Source organism: Falco rusticolus, chromosome 10 (genome assembly GCF_015220075.1).
Source record: "Falco rusticolus isolate bFalRus1 chromosome 10, bFalRus1.pri, whole genome shotgun sequence".
Taxonomy (NCBI): Eukaryota; Metazoa; Chordata; class Aves; order Falconiformes; family Falconidae; genus Falco; species Falco rusticolus.
In genome coordinates, this window is record NC_051196.1 from 19,399,204 (window position 1) to 19,420,428 (window position 21,225).

At 65.8% G+C, this 21,225-nt stretch overlaps 3 protein-coding genes across 6 annotated transcripts; 2 read left to right on the plus strand and 1 right to left on the minus strand.

Annotated features, from left to right (window-relative positions):
• Positions 1–74: 74 nt before the first annotated feature.
• On the plus strand, positions 75–11,575 carry PITPNM1 (phosphatidylinositol transfer protein membrane associated 1). 4 transcript variants are annotated; one of them, XM_037401742.1, is made up of 24 exons: positions 77–146; positions 434–529; positions 909–1,123; positions 1,205–1,326; positions 3,916–4,137; positions 4,266–4,580; positions 5,067–5,162; positions 5,323–5,430; positions 5,540–5,601; positions 5,693–5,937; positions 6,209–6,398; positions 6,504–6,611; positions 6,738–6,895; positions 7,194–7,372; positions 7,747–7,917; positions 8,139–8,288; positions 8,389–8,537; positions 8,617–8,727; positions 8,963–9,079; positions 9,295–9,443; positions 9,533–9,682; positions 10,047–10,230; positions 10,534–10,662; positions 10,765–11,575. In XM_037401742.1, the coding sequence occupies exons 2-24, from the start codon at positions 452–454 to the stop codon at positions 11,029–11,031; spliced, it is 3,675 nt and encodes a 1,224-aa protein (XP_037257639.1). In that variant the 5' UTR covers positions 77–146; positions 434–451; the 3' UTR covers positions 11,032–11,575. The 4 variants fall into 4 exon arrangements, with proteins under 4 accessions (XP_037257642.1, XP_037257643.1, XP_037257639.1 ...); XM_037401743.1 differs by lacking the exons at positions 10,534–10,662; positions 10,765–11,575 and having other exon boundaries at positions 10,016–10,119; XM_037401745.1 differs by lacking the exons at positions 8,139–8,288; positions 8,389–8,537; positions 8,617–8,727; ... (4 more) ...; positions 10,534–10,662; positions 10,765–11,575 and having other exon boundaries at positions 75–146; positions 7,668–7,892.
• Positions 11,576–12,316: 741 nt separating this feature from the next.
• LOC119154368 (aryl hydrocarbon receptor interacting protein) lies at positions 12,317–14,733 on the minus strand. The gene is made up of 6 exons (XM_037401798.1): positions 14,582–14,733; positions 14,249–14,428; positions 13,819–14,007; positions 13,526–13,702; positions 13,285–13,426; positions 12,317–13,175 (listed from the first exon to the last, which is right to left on the minus strand). Exons 1-6 carry the CDS (start codon positions 14,678–14,680, stop codon positions 12,970–12,972), a joined length of 993 nt encoding a protein of 330 aa, XP_037257695.1. The 5' UTR covers positions 14,681–14,733; the 3' UTR covers positions 12,317–12,969.
• Positions 14,734–16,588: 1,855 nt separating this feature from the next.
• Positions 16,589–21,091, plus strand: LOC119154746 (scavenger receptor cysteine-rich type 1 protein M130-like). The gene is made up of 13 exons (XM_037402637.1): positions 16,589–16,640; positions 16,721–17,041; positions 17,133–17,450; positions 17,529–17,831; positions 17,926–18,240; positions 18,375–18,683; positions 18,761–19,069; positions 19,159–19,542; positions 19,625–19,768; positions 19,902–19,997; positions 20,196–20,279; positions 20,578–20,718; positions 20,902–21,091. The coding sequence occupies exons 1-13, from the start codon at positions 16,589–16,591 to the stop codon at positions 21,015–21,017; spliced, it is 2,892 nt and encodes a 963-aa protein (XP_037258534.1). The 3' UTR covers positions 21,018–21,091.
• Positions 21,092–21,225: the final 134 nt, after the last annotated feature.

Here is a 21,225-nt window from a genome sequence, read left to right on the forward strand (position 1 = left end):
TGGCGACACACGCGGAGTGCCCGTGCAGCGGCGCTCGCCGCCTTCCCGTCTCTGACGTCACGCGCCCCCCCTCCCTACGTCACGGCCGTCTCCGTGGGAACGGGCTGTGATGTCACGAGGCGAGGGGCCGGTTCGGAGCCGCGCAGGTTCGGCGGGGCCGGGGCGCGGCGGGCGGGGGGCAGCGGCGGGACCGGGCGGGCGGGGGGGTGCGTTGCCATGGCAGCGGGGCGGGTCGGGGGGCCGAGCGGGGCCGAATCGTGCCGAGCGGGGCCGAACCGTGCCGAGCGGAGCTGGGTCGAGCCGAACGGGGCCGGGCGCCCAGCCGAGCGCTGCCGGGCCGAGCCGAACGGGGCCGGGCGCTCCGCCGAGCGTTGCCGGGCCGGGCCGAGCCAAGAGGGGCCGGGCCGGGCCGGGCTGACGGCCGCCCCCGCAGGCGCTGCCCCCCGCCGCCATGCTCATCAAGGAGTACCACATCCTGCTGCCCATGAGCCTGGAGGAGTACCAGGTGGCTCAGCTCTACATGATCCAGGTGGGGCTGGGGGATGCAGGGGGGCGTGGGGCTGAGCGTGGGGGGTGCAGGGGGCCGTGGGGCTGAGCATGGAGCCTGGGGGATGCAGGAGGCCTTTGGGGCTGAGCCTGGGGCGTGCAGGGGGCTGGAGGGCTGAGCCTGGAGCCGGGGGGTGCAGGGGTCCGTGGGGCTGAACCTGGGGGTGCACGGGGCTGTGGGGGGCCTGAGGCTGACCCCAAGGGATTAGCAGGGTGTAGGGGGTCAGTGAGGTTTGGGGGGGGGGGTCCCAGTACTAGGTGTGGGGCTGGGTGTTGTGGAAGGGTGCCAGGTGCCAGGCTGTAGGGGTGCACGGGTCTGGGAGTGGTGGGGGGCTGTGCTCACCCCGTGGCTCGCCCCACAGAAGAAGAGCCGGGAGGAGTCGAGCGGCGAGGGCAGCGGCGTGGAGATCCTGGCCAACCGGCCCTACGCCGATGGCCCTGGCGGTAGCGGCCAGTACACCCACAAGGTCTACCATGTGGGCTCCCACATCCCCAGCTGGTTTCGGGCACTGCTCCCCAAGGCTGCGCTGCAGGTGGAGGAGGAATCCTGGAACGCCTACCCCTACACCCGAACCAGGTGGGACCCGCTGTGGCCGAGGGGTGGGCTGCGGGGCCAGCCGTCCTGCTGGGCTCAGCCCTGTCCCCACGCATCCCCCAGGTACACGTGTCCCTTCGTGGAGAAGTTCTCCATCGAGATCGAGACATACTACCGGCCAGACGCGGGCCAGCAAACCAATGTCTTCAACCTGAGCGCGGCGGAGAAGAGGCAGAGGATTCTGGGTGCGTACGGATGCTGCGAGGCTGGCACGGGGCGCCGGGCAGGACGCGGTGCCTTGCCGGGGCTCCCACGTGGTGCTCCCTGGGCTGAGTGCGTGCCGCCCCGAGGGGCTCAGCTTCCCTGCTGGCTGCAACGTGCCTGGCTTTGCTCTCCCTGCTGGCCCTCACGTTTTGGGGACAGCCTTGGAGGGACCCCAGCAGGGGAGGGCACTGGTGCCCTGAGCCCCCTTCCCACTCCCCTGGCAGTGTTGCTGAACTACAGTCTGCGTTAAGGTGTTTAGGGGGGAAGTTGCGTCCTCTGCCGCCTTCCCTTGCCTGTGTATTTGTTTGCAGCCTTCCCCTTCCTGGTCCCAGCCCTGTCCCACGTCATCTGGCACAGCTTTGCCTTCCTGGCCCCTCTCCGGGTATATGTGGGAGCCCACACCGGGCTCCAGCAGGACATTTTGGAGCAGGTGGAGGCAGGGAGGATCTGGAAAAGCATGTCCCCATTTTCCCATCCCCTGCCTTGCTTCCCTTGCTCCCCAGGGCTTTGCTCCAGGTCACTCTCCAGGTCCAGGCCCCTCCACTGCTCTCTGGGGGGAACCGGCAGGCAGAGCCAGGAGCCCGGGGTGGGATTCCTCCCTCGCCAGCGGGTTTGGCCCCGGCCACTGTTGCTTCCCTTTCCCCATGGTGTCAGTCTAGTCGTTTTAGGTACTGGAGTGCAGAGCGTGACGTGCTGCCTCTTAAAATGGAGGCCTAAAATAGGCACTCAGGAAATGATTCATCTGACCTATTTCTGTCATTGGCTCTTGCCGCACCAGGGATGTCCGGCCGGGATGCTGGCAGCTTGGGCTGGGGGGGATGCATTCTGCCCCTGCCACCACCGGCAGCAACCGGGGCCAAGTGGATAGCAGGCAGGGCACAGCTCTGTGCCTGCTGCTTGCTGCCCTGCCTGACTTTTGCCCTGCCGGTGCCCGTCCTGCAGCATCTCGGGGCGTCTGCTGTGTCCCATGGGGAGTGGGGCTGGGCTGGGACCAGCCCCAGTGTGGACTCTGCTGGGATTGTGTTTGCCAGCTCTCGCTCTGACCGTGGTGTCCCATAGCACTGACAGATTTAAATCTCATCTCACATTTCAAAAGGCAGTGCAGTAAGGTGGTCTGGACCAGCCACAGGGATAACTGCTGCATCACCAGTTTTTTTCCCAGCGGTAAAAGCAGACAGACCCACTGGTTGTTGCAGGAGCGATACTGCTGGGAGCCAGTAGATCTCATCCCAGCTCCTCACTGCTGGCCGCAGCGTGCTGCCATCCGAGCCGCTCAGCCGGCACCTCGGGCACCGATTTAAGGGCTCATGTTCGCTTCGCCGCTGCACCGGCCATGTGCCGACTGCCAGCCTGGGGCTGAGCAGCACTGCTTTGTCAAGGCATCTCTAGTTTGTGTGATGCAGCGGCAGAGGGGCTTTACCCATCGCATAATGATAACTGGGGGGGACAGCGGCACAGGCAGTGGGTGCCAGCCCCGGGGTGCCCTCCCGGCCTCTTGCTGCAGGGTTTGGACACCACGGGTGCTGCTTTCCCAGCCCACAGTGTGTTTTGAAGGCTGGGGAGGTTTGGAGGGTTGGTGGCCCTTTGCGTTGCAGCTGCCCACCACGGGAACAGCCCCGCTTCCAAGCGCCTGCTCTGCAACTGTTCTTTGCTTTTGGAGTCTTAAAAGTCCTCTTCCCCCCCTTTTTTTTTGGCCCAAGCTGGAGGAAAAGGCCAATGGATGCCTCAGGGGCATCAATGGGGGCAAATAAATGTGGGGGCTGGCATGGTCTGGGGGGGCTGGCTGGGGACAGCTCTGTGGGAAGGTCGTGGGGGCTAGCGGGACCCCCGTAGCCCAGGCTGGAGGGAGCTGGCCTGGAGACAGGGCTGGAGCAGCTGAACCACAGGAGATTTTGTGCAGGATTGGGGCTGACTGGCCCCCTCCCAGGGTCTATTGGCTTATGTTTTCCTGGGTGCCATCCGTGAGCCCCCCTGCCTCCAGTTTTGGGGAGGCCACCCCCATTTGGGGAGAGGAGGGTGTTGCCATCACACCCCCAAGCTTGAGGGGGGCTCCTCCTGGGTCACATGGTGATTTTGCTGTGCTCTATGACCTGTTATTGGGGGACCCTCAGGTCTTGGGGGGTGGGATGGGGTGCAGCTGGTGGGGCTTACCCCTGTGCTGAGCTGCTTCATCTGGCTGTCCTCAGCACCAGCCCCCGTGTCCCCCAGGGCCACTCTCCCAGCTGCTAAATCTCCTGGCTAATGCACCTACGTGTGTCAGCCCTGGCTCTTTGCACCCCTGCGCCTCCCCCCATGGCCCCGCTGCCTCTCGCGGCCACACCACTCCGCACAGTGCCGGATCAGGCCCCCATGCAAGGACGGGATGTGTTCAGGCCCACCCAAGGGTGCCTTTGATGTTATAGCTGCAGGGTGGAGGGTGTTTGCTACTGGCTGTGCTGGGTGCATGGGTGTGGGAATAATTTGATGGGTGCCCCATCTGATTTTTATGAGTTTTTTCCGCCCGAGGGCAGCTGCCGCCCACATCCCCTCGCCAAGTGCCGTGGGGTGACGAGCACTGTTCCCCCCTGCAGACACCATCGACATCGTGCGTGACCCCATCTCCCCTGGGGAATACAAGCCTGAGGAGGACCCCAAGCTCTACCACTCGGCCAAGACGGGCCGGGGCCCACTGGGGGACGACTGGCTGGAGGCAGCCACTGGCGGGCCCCTGATGTGTGCTTACAAGCTCTGCAAGGTGGAGTTCCGCTACTGGGGGATGCAGTCCAAAATCGAGCAGTTCATCCATGATGTGGGTGAGTGTGGGGCAGCCGTGGCGAGCCCTCGACCCCGGCACCTTGGTGCTGCTGTGGGGGAAGGTTTGGGGGACCCCGGGGTGATGCCGGGCTTGCTCCCCCTGTCTTACTCTGCTTCCCCCTCGCAGGTTTGCGGAAGGTGATGCTGCGTGCCCACCGCCAGGCTTGGTGCTGGCAGGACGAGTGGACGGACCTGACGATGGAGGACATCAGGCAGCTGGAGGAGGAGACAGCGCGGATGCTGGCGCAGAAGATGGCCAAGTGCGGCGAGGCTGAGGAGCCCCCTGCCGCTGGGCCCTGTCCTGAGGGGCGGCCAGAGTCAGGGGGTGCCGGTGGGCAGGAGGGGGCCGAGGTGCAGGGGGTGGCTGACGCCTCCCCTGATGATACCTTTGCCAAGCAGTGGTCCACCTCTTCCCGGTCCTCCTACTCTTCCCAGCATGGAGGTGAGAGACCAGGTCTTGCATGGGTGTGACGGGGACCCCTGTGTCCCAGCTGCTGCTGTTCTACGTAGGAGATCTGTTGAGGGACCCTCTCCTCCCTGGCCTGGGTCTCCCTGGGGGGGGCCTCTGGGTCTGCCAAGTGGTGCTCTAGTGGTGGGTCCCTGAGTGACCCTGGGGTGACCCTGGGGTGGCCCTGGGTCTCTTGGCAGGGGGATCTGAGTGACCTGGGACGGCCCTGGGTCTCCTGGGTGGGCATCTGGGTGACCCTGGGGTGGTCCTGGGTCTCCTGGGTGGGGGTCTGGGTGGCACTGGGTCTCCTGGGAGGGCTCTGGATGTCCCTGGATCTCCCAGGAGTGGCCCTGGGTGACCCAGGGTGGCCCTGGATCTGCCAGAGGGGGGCTCTGGGTGGAGTAACAAGGGGGAGCTTTGGGGAAGGAGTGGGGTCTCACTGTGGGGGGATGCTGGGTGCTGACCCCGTGCTGGTGGCAGGGGGGGTGTCTCCTCAGAGCCTGTCTGAGTGGCGGATGCAGAACATCGCCCGTGACTCTGAGAACAGCTCTGAGGAGGAGTTTTTCGATGCTCACGGTACGGCAGGGCAGCCACGTGGCCACAGCTCGGGATTTCAGTGGCAGGGGCCGGGCAGCAGCTTGGGGTGGGCTGGGTGTGCCTGGCTGCGTGCTCTTGCGGTGCGGGTGCAAGCACAGGGGTGCTCCCCCCACCCATGGTCCCCTCCCTGCCACTGCAGAGGACCTGTCCGACAGTGACGAGGTCTTTGCGAAGGAGATGACGAAGTGGAGCTCCAACGACTTCTTGGACACGCTGGAGCGGCCAGTGGAGCTGGATGAGGCACTGGGTGAGCAGTCGGGGGGCCCTGGCCACAAATCCTGGTGTAGGTGTCCTGGGACAGGGCTGACCCCTGCCTGGGCACCCCAGCCAGGCTCACCGGGGCTGTGTGCTCACAGGGGACGGAGCCAGTGCCACCAAGGTGGATGGCGAAGGACTGGGGGCGACTGGTTTCCCCGAGGTGTGTGCCCCACTTGTCCCTTCCCTCGGGTCGTGCCCCCTGGCCATGCTTGCCAGCACGGGTGCCAAGGGCAGTACTCTCCTTCCCGCAGGGCGGCTTGGTGGAGAGCGCGGCACAGGTATGCCGGATCCACGCGCTCTTCCTCATCCTCCACAGCGGCAACATCCTGGACCAGGGAGTGGGAGAGCCGGGCTCCAAGCAGGCAGATGTGCAGACGCTGGTGGCCACCTTCGACGCCGTCACCCGTGTCCACTTCCCCGAGGCGCTGGGGCATGTGGCGCTGCGCCTGGTGCCTTGCCCACCCATCTGCGCTGCTGCCTACGCCCTCGTCTCTAAGTATGGATGGCAGCGCCCTATGCCAGGGATGGGTACCATGCCACGAGGCGAGGCAGGGGCTGTCCACCTGAAAAGCCACCCCAGAGCTGTGGGAGGGGACCAGGGAGGTGGTGGCCTCGAAGAGGAGACTTTCCTTCTCCTGGTGTAGCATCCAGGACAAGTGATGGGATGGAGATAACTCCTGGTGCAGCATCCTGGGGCAAGTGGGTGTCGTGCGGTGGGGTGGGGACATTGGGGCAGCCTCCTTCATCCTCCCCTCCGTGTCCCTCAGGCTCAGCCCCTACAGCCACGACAGGGACAGCCTGTCCAGCAGCCAGGACCACATCCCGCTGGCAGCCCTCCCGCTGCTGGCCACCTCCTCGGGGAGCTACCAGCACGCTGTGGGTGCTGTCATTGCCCGTGCCAACCAGGCGTACAGCGCTTTCCTGCATTCCGGGGAGGGAGCCGGCTTCTGCGGGCAGGTGAGAGGGGATTTGGGGGAACCTTTGCTCCGGGCTCCAGCTGGGGCTGTGCCCCTGGGGGCTCTGTCCTTTGTCACCCTTGGCATGGGTGTGTGCTGTCCGCAGGTGGTGCTGCTGGGGGACTGTGTGGGCGGCATCCTGGGCTTTGACGCGCTCTGCCAGAGCCGGGCAGGTGCAGGGGGCAGTCGCAGCAGCAGCCGCCGCGGCAGCCTGGTGAGTGCCGGCACCCTGCCACATGCCAGGGGCGGGAAGGGGGTCCGTGCCCCTGGGTGCAGGGTTGACGGGGGTGCTGGTGGGGGTTAAGTGGGGGCCGGGCACTTGCTGCCTCTCCCCCTACAGAGCATGGAGCCCGTCTCCCCCGAGCTGTGTGGCAGCAGGGACCCACTGGCCGACGGGGCGGACGGAGCCACAGGGTCCAGCCAGACCAGCCCCGAGCCGGGGGCACAGCTGCCCTGCCGAGAGCAGGGGGACAGCCACCATCACAGCTCCTCGGGCAGGTGAGAGCAAGCGGGGGGTGGTCTGCAGCACTGTGGCCCATCCCTGTGGGAGCCCTTGGGAGCCCTCCTGACCTGACTAATTTTGTGCTTTATGGAAAGGGCGAATTTCCCATCCGCACCAGCTTGGGGAGGAGCGTTGCATGGGGGCAGCCTGCCCTGGGGGCATCTTGCTGGAGCTCTGCTGCTTCCAGCAGCTCCTCCAGACTATCGGAGCCATGCTGGGCACAGCTTTGTCCCCAGGCTGGTGGCAGCGGGACAGTGCTGTCCCTCCCCATGCCCACCAGCCCCACTGTCCCAGCTTGCAGGCCAGCGAGGCTCCGCTGGAGGCAGAGGCACCGCGGAGTGGCCCCATGCCGCTGGACGGGGCAGAGGGCACCAGCACCCGCCTCGACTTTAAGGTATCCGGCTTCTTCCTCTTTGGCTCCCCGCTGGGGCTGGTGCTCGCGCTGCGCAAGACCGTCATGCCTGCTCTGGATGGTGAGGACCCCTGCCAGCCACGGTGCCAGCCCCCAGCCCTCCCTGCAGGGCTTGAACTCTTGTCCCTGACTCGTGCTCCCTCTGCAACCCCCGGGACCTCCCCCAAAACCCTGCCTGGGTTTGAGCCCCTTGTGCACCCAGCCTTGGCTGTGTGGGTGTCGGCACTGGTGTGTGCCCAAGCATCCCCTTCCCTGCACTGTGCCAGCCCCAGCTCGTCCCTGGCTGTCACCGATGTCCTGGGTTTGCCTCCCCTTTCCTCTTACCCAGTCTTGCTTTTTCCACCTTGGGCGTTGAGTCCCTGCCATACTGCCCTGTCCCCGCCGGGCTCCTCGCTGCGCAGGCTGGGCAGCCCCGACGCCCCGTCTCTGCCGCAGTGGCCCAGCTGCGTCCCGCCTGTGAGCAGATCTACAACCTCTTCCACGCGGCCGATCCCTGCGCTTCTCGCCTCGAGCCCCTCTTGGCCAAGGCCTTCCACGCTGTCCCACCACTCAGTGTGCCCCGCTACCAGAAGTACCCCCTGGGTGACGGCACCTCGTCCCTGCTGGGTGAGCAGCCCCTACGCCGGGCTGGTCCTGGGCACCCCGGGGTGCGGTGCAGGCTCCGGTGCATCCCAGAGCACCCACGGCACCACAGCAGCCCAGCTGCGGTGGGGGGAGAGTGATGTGCGACCCCTGCCCACCCCTCTGGGGCTCTGTTGGAGGGCTGGTCCCGGGGTGGGTGGTGTCCCCTTGGGGCTCTGGGTTTCCTCACTTGTCTCTCTCCACAGCGGAGGCCCTGCAGATGCATTCTGCCCTGTTCCTGCCAAAGGTGGACGTGGCTGCACCCCCTACCCCCACCAGCAGCTTTGGGGGCTTCTGGAAGGGCAGTGAACTGGGAGAGCCCCCCACTCCCGCCAGCACCAGTGAAGTTGTCAAGAGTAAGTGCCATTCCCTGCCCATCCCATCCCATGCCGGCACCTTGGGATCTATGATGCAGGATAAGGTCTGGGGATGGATTCATTCGAGCTTTCCCCGCAGTCCTGGAGCGCTGGTGGGGCCCAAAGCGCATTGACTACTCGCTGTACTGCCCCGACGCCCTGACCGCCTTCCCCACCATCACCCTGCCCCACCTCTTCCACGCCAGCTACTGGGAGTCCTCCGACGTGGTGGCCTTCATCCTGCGCCAGGTACGGCGGGCATGGTGGGCTGGGCGGCACGGCTCGCTGGGGCTAGCAGGGGCTGAGCTGGGGCTGTGCTCCTTGGCAGGTGATGGAGAAGGAGGGGCCGCAGCCGGCAGAGAGTGAGGAGAGCTCTATCTACAGCCCTGCCATCCCCCGGGAGAAGTGGCAGCGCAAGCGCACCCAAGTGAAAATCCGGGTGCGTGCCTGTCGGCAGCCTGACCCTTCGCTGGGGCTCTGGGGCTCTGGCCGTCACTGGCTGCCAGGGCAGACCCTGGCCATGGGGTGATGCAGCCAGAGGGTTTGCTCCCGTCTGCCAGGAGGATGCCAGGATGGTCCCGCAGCCCGGTGGGGCCCCTGTGCCACCTCAGGGGCTCCCTTGGGTGCCAGCTGCATCCCCAGGGCAAGCTGCTGAGACCCTGGTGTCCCTGCAGAACGTGACGGCCAACCACCGGGCCTGTGACGTGATCGTGTGTGAGGGCAAAGCGCAGGTCCTCAGTGGGCGCTTCATGTACGGACCCCTGGATGTGGTGACGCTGACGGGCGAGAAGGTACTGCTGGGTCTGCAGGTGCCACCAGCACCCCATCAGGTGGGGCAGGGATGTCCAGGAAGGAGCACGGGGCTAGTGTCACCCATAGCAGGGGAAGGGATGTGGTGAACTGGGACTCTGTGTGGGGTGGTGGGTGAGGGTTGTGAGGACTTTAGGTTGGGGACGTGGCAGGATCTGGAGGTTCAGTCTGTGCTCGGCTCTTTTCCCTCTCCCAGGTGGACATCTACATCATGACACAGCCACTGTCAGGGAAGTGGCTGTACTATGGCACCGAGGTGACGAGCGGCAGCGGGCGCCTGACCTTCACCATCCCTCCAGACAAGGCTCTGGCAATCGGCATCTACCCCGTGCGCATGGTGGTCAGGTGAGACGCAGGTGTGCTGTGCCATCCCGGGTGCCCCTCCGGCCCCTTGGGCAGAGCTGGTGCTGAGCCCTCCCACTCTCCCATCCCAGGGGGGACCACAGCTACGCCGAGGCGTACCTGACGGTGGTGGCCCGGGGCACAGAGTCAGTCGTGTTCAGCATCGATGGCTCCTTCACTGCCAGCGTCTCCATCATGGGCAGTGACCCCAAAGTGCGGGCAGGGGCTGTTGACGTTGTGCGGTAGGTGCCCTTTGATTAAGGGGGACAATCCTCCCCTCCTTGCATGGTGTGGTGACAACCCAGTTGGGGTAGCGAGGGGCACTGGAGCAGGCTGCCTTCCCAGGGGTGAGCTGGGGGATCTCCCACCACCCCTTGGCCCAGAAAGTCTTCACAGTATCTCTGCGCTAGTGCCTTCTTGTGGGAAAATACTCCTGCTTTTGGTCCTGCAGCTGTGCTGTGCCCTCAGCCTTGATAAAGATCCCTGGGAGGAGGCAGGTTTTGGAGGCAGCGCCCACATGTGCTGTGTTGGGAGATTATTGGTGGCTTCCCGCCAGCAGGACTGTCCCCACACAGGCTCCTGGCAGCAGCGCATGTCCCCTCCTAGGCACTGGCAGGACTCGGGCTACATGATCATCTATGTGACGGGACGCCCTGACATGCAGAAGCATCGTGTGGTGGCCTGGCTCTCTCAGCACAACTTCCCCCACGGCGCAGTCTCCTTCTGCGATGGCCTCACCCACGACCCCCTGCGCCAGAAAGCTGCCTTCCTCCAGAGCCTGCGCACCGAGGTGGGGATGGGGATGCTGGCAGGGCTGGGGACACGGGGTTGATGGTGGTGGAGGGGTAGCGTGGGCTGTGCCACAGCCACCTCCGTCCCGGGGGGTGGGGTAGCAGCGCATGCGGAGATGCTCGGAGCTGGACCAGGCTGTGGTGGTGGAGCTGGCACCCTTGCCCATGACGAGGCGCAGGGGGGAAGCTCCCAGCCCAGGGGTGTTGCAGCCATCCCCTTGTAAAATGAGGGTGTCCCAGTCCCCTGGGGGTTGCTGTCCCTGTGGGAAGGGTCGGTCCCTAATACTCTTGTTCGTGAGCAGGCAGAGATTACCATTGTCGCTGGCTACGGCTCTACCAAGGATGTCTCCGTCTACAGCTCGCTGGGGCTCACGCCGGCGCACATCTACATCGTGGGTCGGGCCGTCAAGAAGTTCAATAACCAGTGCCAGGTAGGGTGGCGCGGCTGGGGCTCCTGGGGGGAACTGCTGACCCCACCATGGCGGTGTGAGTGTGGTGGCTGGGGCTGCCGGCTCACGTTGTGTCCCCTGCAGTTCCTGTCCGAGGGCTATGTAGCCCACCTGGCTCAGCTGGAAGCCTCAGCCCTAGCCCACTCCCCCAAGGGACCCCCACGGCCTGTGCTGGGCAAAGGCACCTATGGCTGCCCAGCGCCCGTCGACTTCCTACGGAAGCAGAGCCAGCTCCTGCGGTCACGGGGCTCCAGCCAGGCAGAGCGGGATGGGGGACCCCCGCCAGCCCCCCCTGGCCTGCCCCGGGCCAAGCCCCGCAGCGTCAGCCTCAAGCTGGAGGGTGAGGAGTGAGGGTGGCACAGCCACTGTGTCCCCCCTCCACCGCAGCCTTCATTTCCCAGCCGGGAGCACCGGGGGCTGGAGCCTGCCATGGGCCCTGAGCCCATAGGAAGGAGACAAGGGCGCTGGGTCCCCGGAGACTGAGGGGCCCTGGGAGACGGCACTCCGAGCCCTGCTGAGATCCAGGGCCATGCCCTCGGGACTGAGCCACCCTGGGTCCCCCCTGCTGCCCCCCAGCTCTGCCTCCACCCCGCTGCCCTGTCCCCCTCCGGTCCTTGGGGCTGTAGAGCTGCGCTGGGCAGTGCCTGGTGGAATTTCTCCCCCCGCCCCCCAGCCCAGAGGAGCTGGTGTGTTGCCCTCCGGGGTGATCTGTCCCCAGGCAGCACTGTGGGGGCTGCAGCCCTGCCCCAGGGCGAGCGGCACCCCCCTGCTCCCCTCCTATTTATTTCCGTTCAGTGTTGCCAGCTGCAGGGCAGAGGAAGGGCTGGCATTCAACAGCGGTTCCTCTGTTCTCTTATTTTCGTTTCGGTGTGAATAAAGCAATGTAAAGACGAGGCACCGGTACCCGTGTCTGCTCTGTACCTGTCAGCCACAGAAGGTGGCACCAGGGCTGCCAGCCACCAGCAGAGCCCTGGCCTGGGGAAGCCTTGGACCCGGGGACACGGTGTCACATGGGGAGGTGGTGTTGGGGCAGCATGGTTTGGTCAGGGGCTGTTTAGGACACGTCATGGCGGGGAAGGGCACAGCTTGGGGTGTCTCTGGGTTGCACCGCTGCTCTCAGGTACGCGTCGATGTCGGCATTAAGCCGTACGCTGCGTGAGCGGTTAGAGCTTTTGTGCAAGAGGAGAGCCATGGTGCTAGGGCAGGGGTGGAGGGAGTGTGGGGCAGGCACAGGAAAGCTGCTGGCTCAGCCACCCTGCTGTCACCTGTGGGCTAGGCATGGGGTGAGGGCCAGGAGGTCTGGGGTGCTGCAGCAGCGTGGGCTTGGCTTTGACCTCCTGCAGCACCGGGCCATGGGGGGGCACGTGCTGACACATCCTCTGTGTGCATCAGAGCTCTTTTACACCGTGAGCCCAGGATGGAGCTTTCTTCCCATCTCTACACCTTAGAACAGTCATTTAGCAGCTACAACACATCCATTGCTCACCACAGCAAGTTAAAGGCTTGTTTTGCAGCGAGTTTGCAAGGCCTCAGGGCCAGGGCTTGCCAGGCTCCACCCTGCTGACCTGTTCCTGGCCTGCCTGCAGGGTTTTTACCTCATTTACCTGTAACAGCAAATTTTCTGAGTGACCAGGTGCCTGTGAGTAGTTTTACTTCTGTTTATATTGGCATAGCACAACCAGAGTTTTATATAGATAGCACTAACAAGCAGTTATTCTATATAAAATATTTACGATGCTGACATGATGATGTACTATAGAGGAAACACCGGCTTGGGATGATAGCAGCAGCCTTGAGAAGTGACGATGGAGGACGTGGCGTGGAGTACAGGCGTGAACAGGCAAGAGCCGGGGCTGAGGCTCAGCAACGCAGCCCCTGCGGCCATGAACAGCTCAGCCAGCCCCAGGTGCGGTGGCTCAGCTCAACATAAAGTATAAAAACATCAAACAAAGAATAAAAGAACTTGGCAGAGAGCAGCAGGCTTGAGCTCGTGTCACCCCACGCGTCTGTTCCTGGCGTGATGATGAGCACAGTGTGGAGCCCGGCAAAGAGCTTCCCCTTCTGTCTGTGCTTCAGCCTTGCGCTGTGATTGCTACACGCTGCTTAATACTGCGACTTAAGTGCACTGCCGTGTCACCGGGCCATGGCGAGCTCCCGGGCCACTTCAAATGACTTCAAATAAGTAAAATTTGTATTAAACATTAATAAACATCAATGAACATTCCACATGTGGAATATCTAAAAGGACCTGTTCAGAGAGCGGTGGGCTCTCCGCTGCGACTGTGGGCTCTACTGCGAGAAGATGCCCTTGAAGCGGATCTTGTCCTCGGCGTCCTTCTCCCGCAGTCGGGCTTCCAGGCTCCGCAGCTCCTTGGAGACGACGGGGCGCAGCGAGGGGTCGAGGGCCAGCACTTTGGCAAAGTCAGCCTGCGCCTCTGCCACGTTCCACACCGCCGCGTGGGCCTTCCCCCGCTTGAAGTAGGCCTTGACGTTGTCTGCGGGGAGAGAGCTGCTGGGCTGGCAGAGCGCAGGGGGGGCTCCCTGGTACCTGCTCGCTCCGCTGGCGTGCACCGCGGCTGGCCAGGCTGGCCCGCCGCTCCTTACCCTCATACTTGTTGAGGATGGAGGAGCAGTGATCCAGCACCTCGTAGTACTCCTCGCACTGCAGCTTGCACTGGCAGTAATTTAACAGGAGGGGTGTGATCTTCTGGTCAAGCTCGATCCAGTCCGGAGAGCCGGGCTGTTCCTGCAGGATGAGACAGAAGAGGGAGAGTGAGGGGAAGCTCCCAAGAGGGATGCAGGGAGGACTGCACGCCCCCCAGCCAGGGCGGCAGGGGAGCCCCACCTTCATCTGCAGGTTCTTGAGACAGGCGATGGCATCGTAGTATTTGGCAGCTGCCTCCTGCACCTTGCCCTGCCGGTACAGCTCGTTGCCTTCCTTGTGGATCAGGGGTACAGCCTGCAGCTTCTCCTCATCCGTCATGGCCCACGGATCCTGCTGATAGGAGCCGGGCGCCTCCACCTGCCAGCACCCCGTCGTGAGGGCAGAGCCCCAGCACCCCGCTGCCCGCAGCCTCCACCCGGGGCATGGGTGCCACCGGCCATCCTTGGGCTGCCCCCGTTGGCACGGTGCCTCACCTTGAGCACTTCGATGTCGAAGATGAGGGGCTGGGGGTTCTTCTGGAGCTCGTCGAGGTCGGGGTAGCCCAGGGAGTAGTGCTCGTGCAGCTGGGCGATGCTGCAGCAGTGCCGCTGCCCCTCCAGCGGGTCCTTCCCCGCTGCGATGTTGCGCAGGCTCTTGGACACCAGCGGGTAGAGCACCACGTGCTGCGGGGCAGGGGGAGGTGGCGCTGGGCCGGGCTGCTCCCAGGGTGGGGACAGGGACGTCCCCGGGGTCCCACCGCGGGGCCGGGGGCTCGGCGAGGCGGTTGCGCCAAGTGTGAGTGAAGGCCACGCCCCCACACCGGCAAACCACGCCCTGCAGGGCATAAAGCCCCAACAAACCACGCCCCCAAGCGCACGGGCCGCTCACAGCGAGCATCAAGCCCCGGCCCCAAGCCCCGCCCACCTTGGCGTCGCAGCGGAAGCGGGCGCGCTCGCCGGCCCGCATGGTGCGCAGCACCGCCTCCCACACCGGCAGCTTGAACTTCTTGCCCACGATGAGCTCCATGGGCTTCCCCCGCGCCCGGCTGTCGTCCAGCGGCGTCTCCTCGTCCCCACATCGCAGCGTCCGGTAGTGAAAGGTGGCCTGAAGGGGGACAAGGAGGCCGCGGCGTCACCATGGCGACCGGGGGGGAGGGGCTGCACATGCGCGCTGCGCCGTCCAGCCCCCCCCCCTCCCCCGCCCCCACCCGTCCCCTCGCCCCCGTCTCCGTCCCGGCGGCGGCGGTGCGGTTCTGACCTTTGTGCCGTCGCGGAAGTCGGGCAGCGGCCCGGTGCCCTCCCGCAGCACCTCCTTGTACACGCCGTCCGCCCGCAGCTGCTCGACCTGCTGCGCCATCGTCCCCGCGCCGCCCGCCCCGCCCCGCCTCGGCCGCCTCCGCCGCCGCTCGGCTCTTTCCGGAGCAACGCGGCCGCGCGGCGGCGCCCCCTGTCGGCGGGGGGTGGGTACGGCGGGGGCGGGCGGGGACTGCGGGCCGTGGGCGGGGCCAGCGCCGGGCAGCGCTTCTCGCCGGCCCCGGGCGCCCTTTTGGGGAGCCACGCGTGGAATTCAGGGATCAAAACCTCTCGTGAACCTCGGCCACCGCCCTCTCCCGGTGTCCCTGGCCCGCGGGGGGGTTACTGCTCGCCCTGGGGTCACCAAAGCCATGTCATCCCCTCCTGCCATCCCCGGCGGGGTCCCCATTCTCAGTGGGGTCCCCATCCCTTGCAGGGCCCCCATCCCTGGCAGAGTCCCCGTCCTTGGTGGAGTCCCTATCCCCAGCAGGTCCCCATCCCCTGTGGGATCCTCATGCCTGGCAGGTCCCCATCCCCAGCTGCTCCCTGGTTGCCATGTGCGGGCAGGAGGGACAGGTAGCTACAGCAGGTCCCCACTGCACCACCAGCGGGGACGTCCCATGTGACACCAGCACTGGGCTCAGAGACACACACACACACACACACACCCGGCCTCGAGGTGACACAGGGCCATTTGCAGGTGGCAGGCCCCCAGCCGCACGCGGCGGCCAGCAGCATGTGGCGGTGCTGCCCACGCTGCCTGCAGCTGTGCCCCCCGTGTGGTCCCCCGTGTGGTCACACCACCGCCAACGGCTGCTGCTGCGTGTGGCCCCTCGCCCGCCTGTGCTTCCGCAGGTGGCTGGGCCCTGCCGCTGCCAGCAGGGTTTGGGGCTGTCACTGTGCTTGTGGCGGTTTTGCCTGGGCGGGCACATCTGCAGCCCCTCACCACCTGCTGCATCGCCTCCTCCTCGCCCTGCACGGCGTCCCAGCGCCCCGGCCCTGCCGTGGCCACCAGCATTGCTCAGCGCTGACAGAGCCTGCCAGATCCCGTGGCCGTGGGTGGCTCGGCCCCATCCTCATCCTCACACGCAACTGAGGCCTCGAGGGAGCTCATGCTCCTTCCCACCTCCTACCTCCCCCCACATTGGATTTTGCTGGTGCTTGGTCCCGGCTCAGCCAGGCAGGTTGCCCCTGGCACCAGCTCAGCTCCCTGCTCCCCTCAGCAGCATTAACCGCAGGCAGGTGCGGGCCCGCGGAAGCACGGTGTTCCCGGCAGCACTGCAGGTGGCTGGGGAGCCACGTGTGGTCGATGCCAACGTCGGGGTCCCTGCCTGGGGGGAAACCGCCTCCTTCCTGCCCACGCTGTTGCTGGATGCCAGGCACACCTGCAAGCAATGCCGCCATGTGCTGCCGGCATCCACAAGGAGCTAGGGACGTGCCACCTGCAAACAGGGGGGAGCCTCGGGGCTGCTTTCATCTCGGTGTCCCCCACCTTGGGGGTCTCCAAGCATCCCAGGGAGGGGAGCACCCCAAGAATGGGTGCTGGGGTCTTGGGGCTTTGCTCCGTGCTGGTGCAGAGGGCAGCCTCGTGGAGGCTTTGGTAGATTTTGGGGTGAATCCTGTTGCCAAAAGGACTGGGCTTCACCAGGCTCTGGCAGCAGGGTGAGCTCCATGGGGGGACACAAGTGGGAAGGCTCCATGTGCCCTGTGCTGGCGGCAGGTGCCTTGGGGAGGCCTGGCCTCCCCCCGAGGACATCTGGGTACCGACCCACCATGGCGAGATGTGTGACGCCAGAAGCGGAGCTGAGCCTCATATTTGGGCACGGAGCAGGTTATTGGAGGCCGGGCCCCGGCAGCTGGGAGATAACCCACTTGATAACGGCTCAAAAGGTGCTGCCGCCTCCATTGGCTCCCTGCTGCGGTGCTGCCTATATATACCCCACCCCACCCTGGGGGGGTCCGGGACGGCAGGATGGTGCCTGTCAGGGTGCTGGGGCTTCTGCTGTGTGTGAAGCTCTGGGGGGGTGAGCAGCAGGGCTGGAGGCAGCAGCCATGGGGCAGGGACCCCCCTCCGGCTCTGGGCTCAGCACCCTCCTTGCTGCAGGCACCGAGGACCTGCGGTTGGTGGACGGAGGTGGGCGCTGCGCTGGCCGGGTGGAGGTGAAGCACAGGGACGAGTGGGGCTCAGTCTGCAATTACAACTTTGACTGGGATGCCCGTTGGGCCGCCGTGGTGTGCCAGCAGCTGGGCTGCGGCGCGGTGGCCCATGCATCCGTCTATGCCCCGTTTGGGCAAGGCACCGGCCGAATCTGGCTGCAGCCCTTCTTCTGCCGGGGTGACGAGAAGACGCTGCAGGACTGTCCCCACTTTGGCTGGGGAGAGCACTTCTGCGGCCACGAGCGGGACGTGGGGGTGACCTGCAGAGGTGAGGTGGGGAGACTGGCCATGCTGGGACACTCGCCGTGTGCCAGGGCATCCCTGGGCAAGGCTGAGACCGTGCCGGTGCCCTGGTACAGATGCGGTGGAGCTGAGGCTGGTGGGTGGTGAGGATCCCTGCGCCGGGAGGGTGGAGGTGAAGCTGCAGGGACGCTGGGGCACGGTGGCAGACGAGAGCTGGACCATGGAGGACGCCGAGGTGGTGTGCCGGCAGCTGGGTTGTGGCTCGGCCATCAACTCCTATGACGCCAGCAGCCGCTTCGGCAGGGGGGATGGCCCCATCAACCTGGCTATTGTCAGCTGCCGCGGGGACGAGGCCACCCTCTGGGACTGTGAGATCCGCGGCTGGGGACCCTACACTGGCGTTCACAACTTTGACACTGCTGTCGTCTGCCAAGGTAGGAGCTGGGTGTTGGTGGGGGACGTGCCGAGCCTGGTGCATCCCTCCCCGCTGACCCCCACAGCTGTCCTGGTAGGGTTTGCCCGGCTGATCGGTGGTGACGGTGCCTGTGACGGGCGGCTGGAGGTCTGGCAGCACCGAGCCTGGGCCAGCGTCTGCGAGGACCACGTGGACATGAAGGCTGCCCAGGTGCTGTGCCAGGAGCTGGGCTGCGGCGCGGCACTGGCCATCCACGGCACCGGCTGGTTCGAGTCAGGAGCGGGGCTGCGGTGGGACCAGGGGTTCAAGTGCACTGGCACCGAGCCCCTCCTGTCCCGCTGCAGCCGCCAGCCGCCCCGTGGCCAGGGCTGCACCAGCCACGCCAACATCGTCTGCTCCCGTAAGCGCTGGGGATGCTGGGGGGTGCTGCTGGGGGCTGCTGCCAGGGGGTCCCTGCACCGTCCCCCCTGCCCTCAATGCCCTTTCTGCCACAGCTTACACAGGTTTTCGGCTGGTTGGCAACAGCTCGAGCTGCACCGGGCGGGTAGAGGTGGAATTGGGGGGGACATGGGGGTCCCTCTGCGCCACTGGCTGGGACCTGCCTGATACCCACGTGTTGTGCCACCACCTTGGCTGTGGCCCTGCTGCCACCGTGCCCCCAGGAGGCTCCTTCGGCAGCGGGGATGGGCCACTGCAGCGGCACGCCTTGGTCTGCAGCGGGAGCGAGCGGCACCCGGGCGAGTGCCCCACAGCGGTGCTGGGGGAGCCCGCCTGCCCCCCTGGCCACGCCGCTGCCATCAACTGCTCAGGTCTGTATGGCACCCACTAGGAAAAAGCCTGAAGGGGCTTTTGGGACACCCCAAAAATCGGGAGTGGAAGACGCAGGGTCATTTTAGGGCAAGGGGAGGGCCGCGGCCCCATGGCCCCGCCGGTGATTTTGCAGGCATTGCCGAGCCCCTGCGGCTGGTGGAGGGGGAGAGCCGGTGCGAGGGGCGGCTGGAGGTTGCCACAAGACCCGGGGCCTGGGCCCGTGTGCTGGCGGGGCTGTGGGATGACTGGGGTGCCAGCGTGGTGTGCCGGCAGCTGGGCTGCGGTGTGCCGGAGAAGGTCTACGCCATGGCGGGCTCAGACACAGCGGAGTTGCAGGGGCTGTGGTGTGCCGGCACCGAGGAGAACGTGGCCCAGTGCAACGTCTCGGGGACGGCCGCCACACCAACCAGCGGCCCCGAGGAGGTGGCCATTGTCTGCTCGGGTGAGTGTGCCGGGAAGGGCCGGGGGTGCCAGCACCCCGAGCGGCTGCCCCAGCCCGGTCCCCTCCGTGCCTCGCAGGCAGCCAGCGGGTGAGGCTGGTGGGCGGCCCTGGGCGCTGTGCCGGGCGGGTGGAGGTCTACGTCAATGGCACCTGGGCCACCGTCTGCCAGGACACCTGGGACCTCCTGGATGCCACCGTCGCCTGCCGCCAGCTGGGCTGTGGGGTGGCACTGGCGGCACCCAGCTCGGCTCGCTTCGGTGCCAGCACGGGGCCGCTGTGGCTGGGTGCCGGTGGCTGCACCGGGATGGAGGTGTCTCTCTGGGACTGCCCGGCCTCGGCATGGCACGGCTGCCAGCGCGGTGGTGGGGCGGGTGCCGTCTGCTCAGGTCAGTGCTGTGTCTCCCCAGGTTGGGGAACATCTCCCCCGGGGGGGTCCCAGCCTGGCTGCTCCGTGACCCCCCGCACCCCCTTGCAGAGCAGCTCTCCCTCCGGCTGGTGGGCAGCAGCAGCCGCTGCAGTGGGCACCTGGAGGTGCTGTACAATGGCACTTGGGGCCGCGTGTGTGCCAACGGCACCAGCCCCGCCACGGCCGCCGCAGCTTGCCGGCAGCTGGGCTGTGGCGACGGGGGGAAGCTGATGGCTGCCTCTGCCCGGGCCTCTGCCCCTGCCTGGCTGGCCTGGGTGAGCTGCAAGGAGGGGTCCCGCTCGCTCTGGCAGTGCCCCTTGGCACCCTGGCACCTGCAAGCCTGCAGCCCCGGTGGGGACACCATCATTGCTTGTGATAAGGACATTGATGGCAGGAGCGGGACGCCCACCCTGTCTCCGGGGAGCCACTGCCCAGATGGTGCCGATTGCACAGGTAGCTCTGCCCATGCCAGCAGCCCCCCGTGCCAGGATGGCCGGGGTCTGCCTGCTCACACTGCCTGGCCATGTCCCCACAGATGACCCCAGCAGCATCACCCCCACAGCAGTGGCAAGGACTGTGCCAGTGCCAACGATCTTGTGCATAGTGCTGGGGACACTGCTGTGCCTGACCCTGGGTGCCCTGGCCGTGCAGACATGCCGTGCCCGGGCTTGGTGCCAAGGTGGGTCCTGGCTGGTGGATGCCAGGGAAGAGCTGGTTTGGGGGTCCCGGGCTCCCCCTGCCGTGGGCAGTGGGTGGCCCCAGTGCCACCCACGCTGCCCATGGCCCCAGGTGAGCACTGCTTATTCTTTCAGGCCCTGGTAGAGCTGCAGGTGCCATGGGTGATGCTGTCTATGAGGAGCTGGAATATGCCTTGACGCCGGCGTACCAGGAGATGCCCAGTCGCTTCGGTCAGTGCCACCTCCCATGCCCGGCACCCTTCCCTGAAGCGGGGGGGAGGCTCTGCCCCCCAGCCTCACCGCAGCACCGTGTCCTGGTGGTGTGGCATTGTGTTGTGGGGGGTGTCCCTGGTCCCACCGTGGCCCCACTCTGTGGCATCGGGCAGTGCCGGCTCTGGCCACCCCCAACACCCCGTGTCCCCCCTCCAGGGTCTCTGTCGGAGGGGTCAGAGACAAAGTTGCCGTATTACACTGGGGATGACGTGGAGGAGAGTGACCCCAAGGCAGCCTCAGGTAAGGGCACGGGGGCAAGAAACCAGTGGGGAGCCCTGGGGAGGGGGAACACAGCCAGGTTTTGGGAAGCTGCAGGGACACGGCCGCCCTTGCCTAGGCAAGCCCAGCTTGACTGCAGCTCTCATTAGCAAAGCATCACCTTCCCCTGCCGATGAATCCCTCCTGCAGCTCTGCCTGAGAGCGTGCGGCCCCAGTGCCACAGGCACATCCCCAGTGGCGTGGCTGGAGGGGGGGTGGCACAGCCAGACCCCTGCCATGGCCTCCAGTTCACTCCCATGCACCCCGGTGCCTGTCCCAGACTCCCCTGCCCTGCTTGAGCATGGTGCCCCGGATGGCTATGATGATGCCACGGCCGTGCCAGAAGAGTCTCCCGCTCCCAGCACTGGGGATGTCTCCAAGGGGGTGGCACGGCCGAGCTGGGGCTGTGTCTCACCCACAGGTAAGAGGGGCCACAGCTGCCCTGTCCCCTGGAGAGCCACTGCTGCGGAGGGGGTTGGCTGTGGTGGCGGGCAGGGAGCAGGCAGCAAATCCATGGAGGCTGCAGCAAGACCCCACTTGGGGTCTGGCATGAGGGACATAAAGCAGCCCCTCCCCAAGGCACCAGCCTTTGCTGTCCCCCAAGGTGGAAGCAGTCCCCCTCCAAGTCCCCCAGAAGCCACCACAGACCCCCTGGCACAGCCCCCGAGGGACACGGACTATGACGATGCTGATGTCAGCACCCTGGCGACATCACTGTGAGGACACCCGGGCTGCACCGCGGGGTCCCCTGGGAAAATGTCTGCAGGGTGGGGGGGTTCTGTCCCCAAGAAAGGGTGGCCCTGGCCACAGAAGTCACCTCTCCCTGCCCAGAACTGCAGTGCAGCAGCAGAACAGCTCCTGTGTCTCTCCCACGAGCAGTGCTGCAGGGATTATTTTTTATTATTATTATTTCACTGGGAATTTATCT

What these genes read in the sequence shown, in the direction of transcription:
- PITPNM1 (XM_037401742.1), top strand. Translation starts at nt 452, where the DNA reads ATGCTCATCAAGGAGTACCACATCCTGCTGCCCATGAGCCTGGAGGAG. An exon ending in CTCAGCTCTACATGATCCAG is followed by an intron (nt 530 to 908) that starts GTGGGGCTGGGG and finishes CTCGCCCCACAG; the next exon opens with AAGAAGAGCCGGGAGGAGTC. An exon ending in GCAGCCGCCGCGGCAGCCTG is followed by an intron (nt 6,612 to 6,737) that starts GTGAGTGCCGGC and finishes CTCCCCCTACAG; the next exon opens with AGCATGGAGCCCGTCTCCCC.
- LOC119154368 (XM_037401798.1), bottom strand. Translation starts at nt 14,680, where the DNA reads ATGGCGCAGCAGGTCGAGCAGCTGCGGGCGGACGGCGTGTACAAGGAG. An exon ending in ACTTCCGCGACGGCACAAAG is followed by an intron (nt 14,429 to 14,581) that starts GTCAGAACCGCA and finishes GTCCCCCTTCAG; the next exon opens with GCCACCTTTCACTACCGGAC. An exon ending in GCTTCCGCTGCGACGCCAAG is followed by an intron (nt 14,008 to 14,248) that starts GTGGGCGGGGCT and finishes CCTGCCCCGCAG; the next exon opens with CACGTGGTGCTCTACCCGCT.
- LOC119154746 (XM_037402637.1), top strand. Translation starts at nt 16,589, where the DNA reads ATGGTGCCTGTCAGGGTGCTGGGGCTTCTGCTGTGTGTGAAGCTCTGG. An exon ending in AGATGGTGCCGATTGCACAG is followed by an intron (nt 19,543 to 19,624) that starts GTAGCTCTGCCC and finishes ATGTCCCCACAG; the next exon opens with ATGACCCCAGCAGCATCACC. An exon ending in TGCCCGGGCTTGGTGCCAAG is followed by an intron (nt 19,769 to 19,901) that starts GTGGGTCCTGGC and finishes TTATTCTTTCAG; the next exon opens with GCCCTGGTAGAGCTGCAGGT.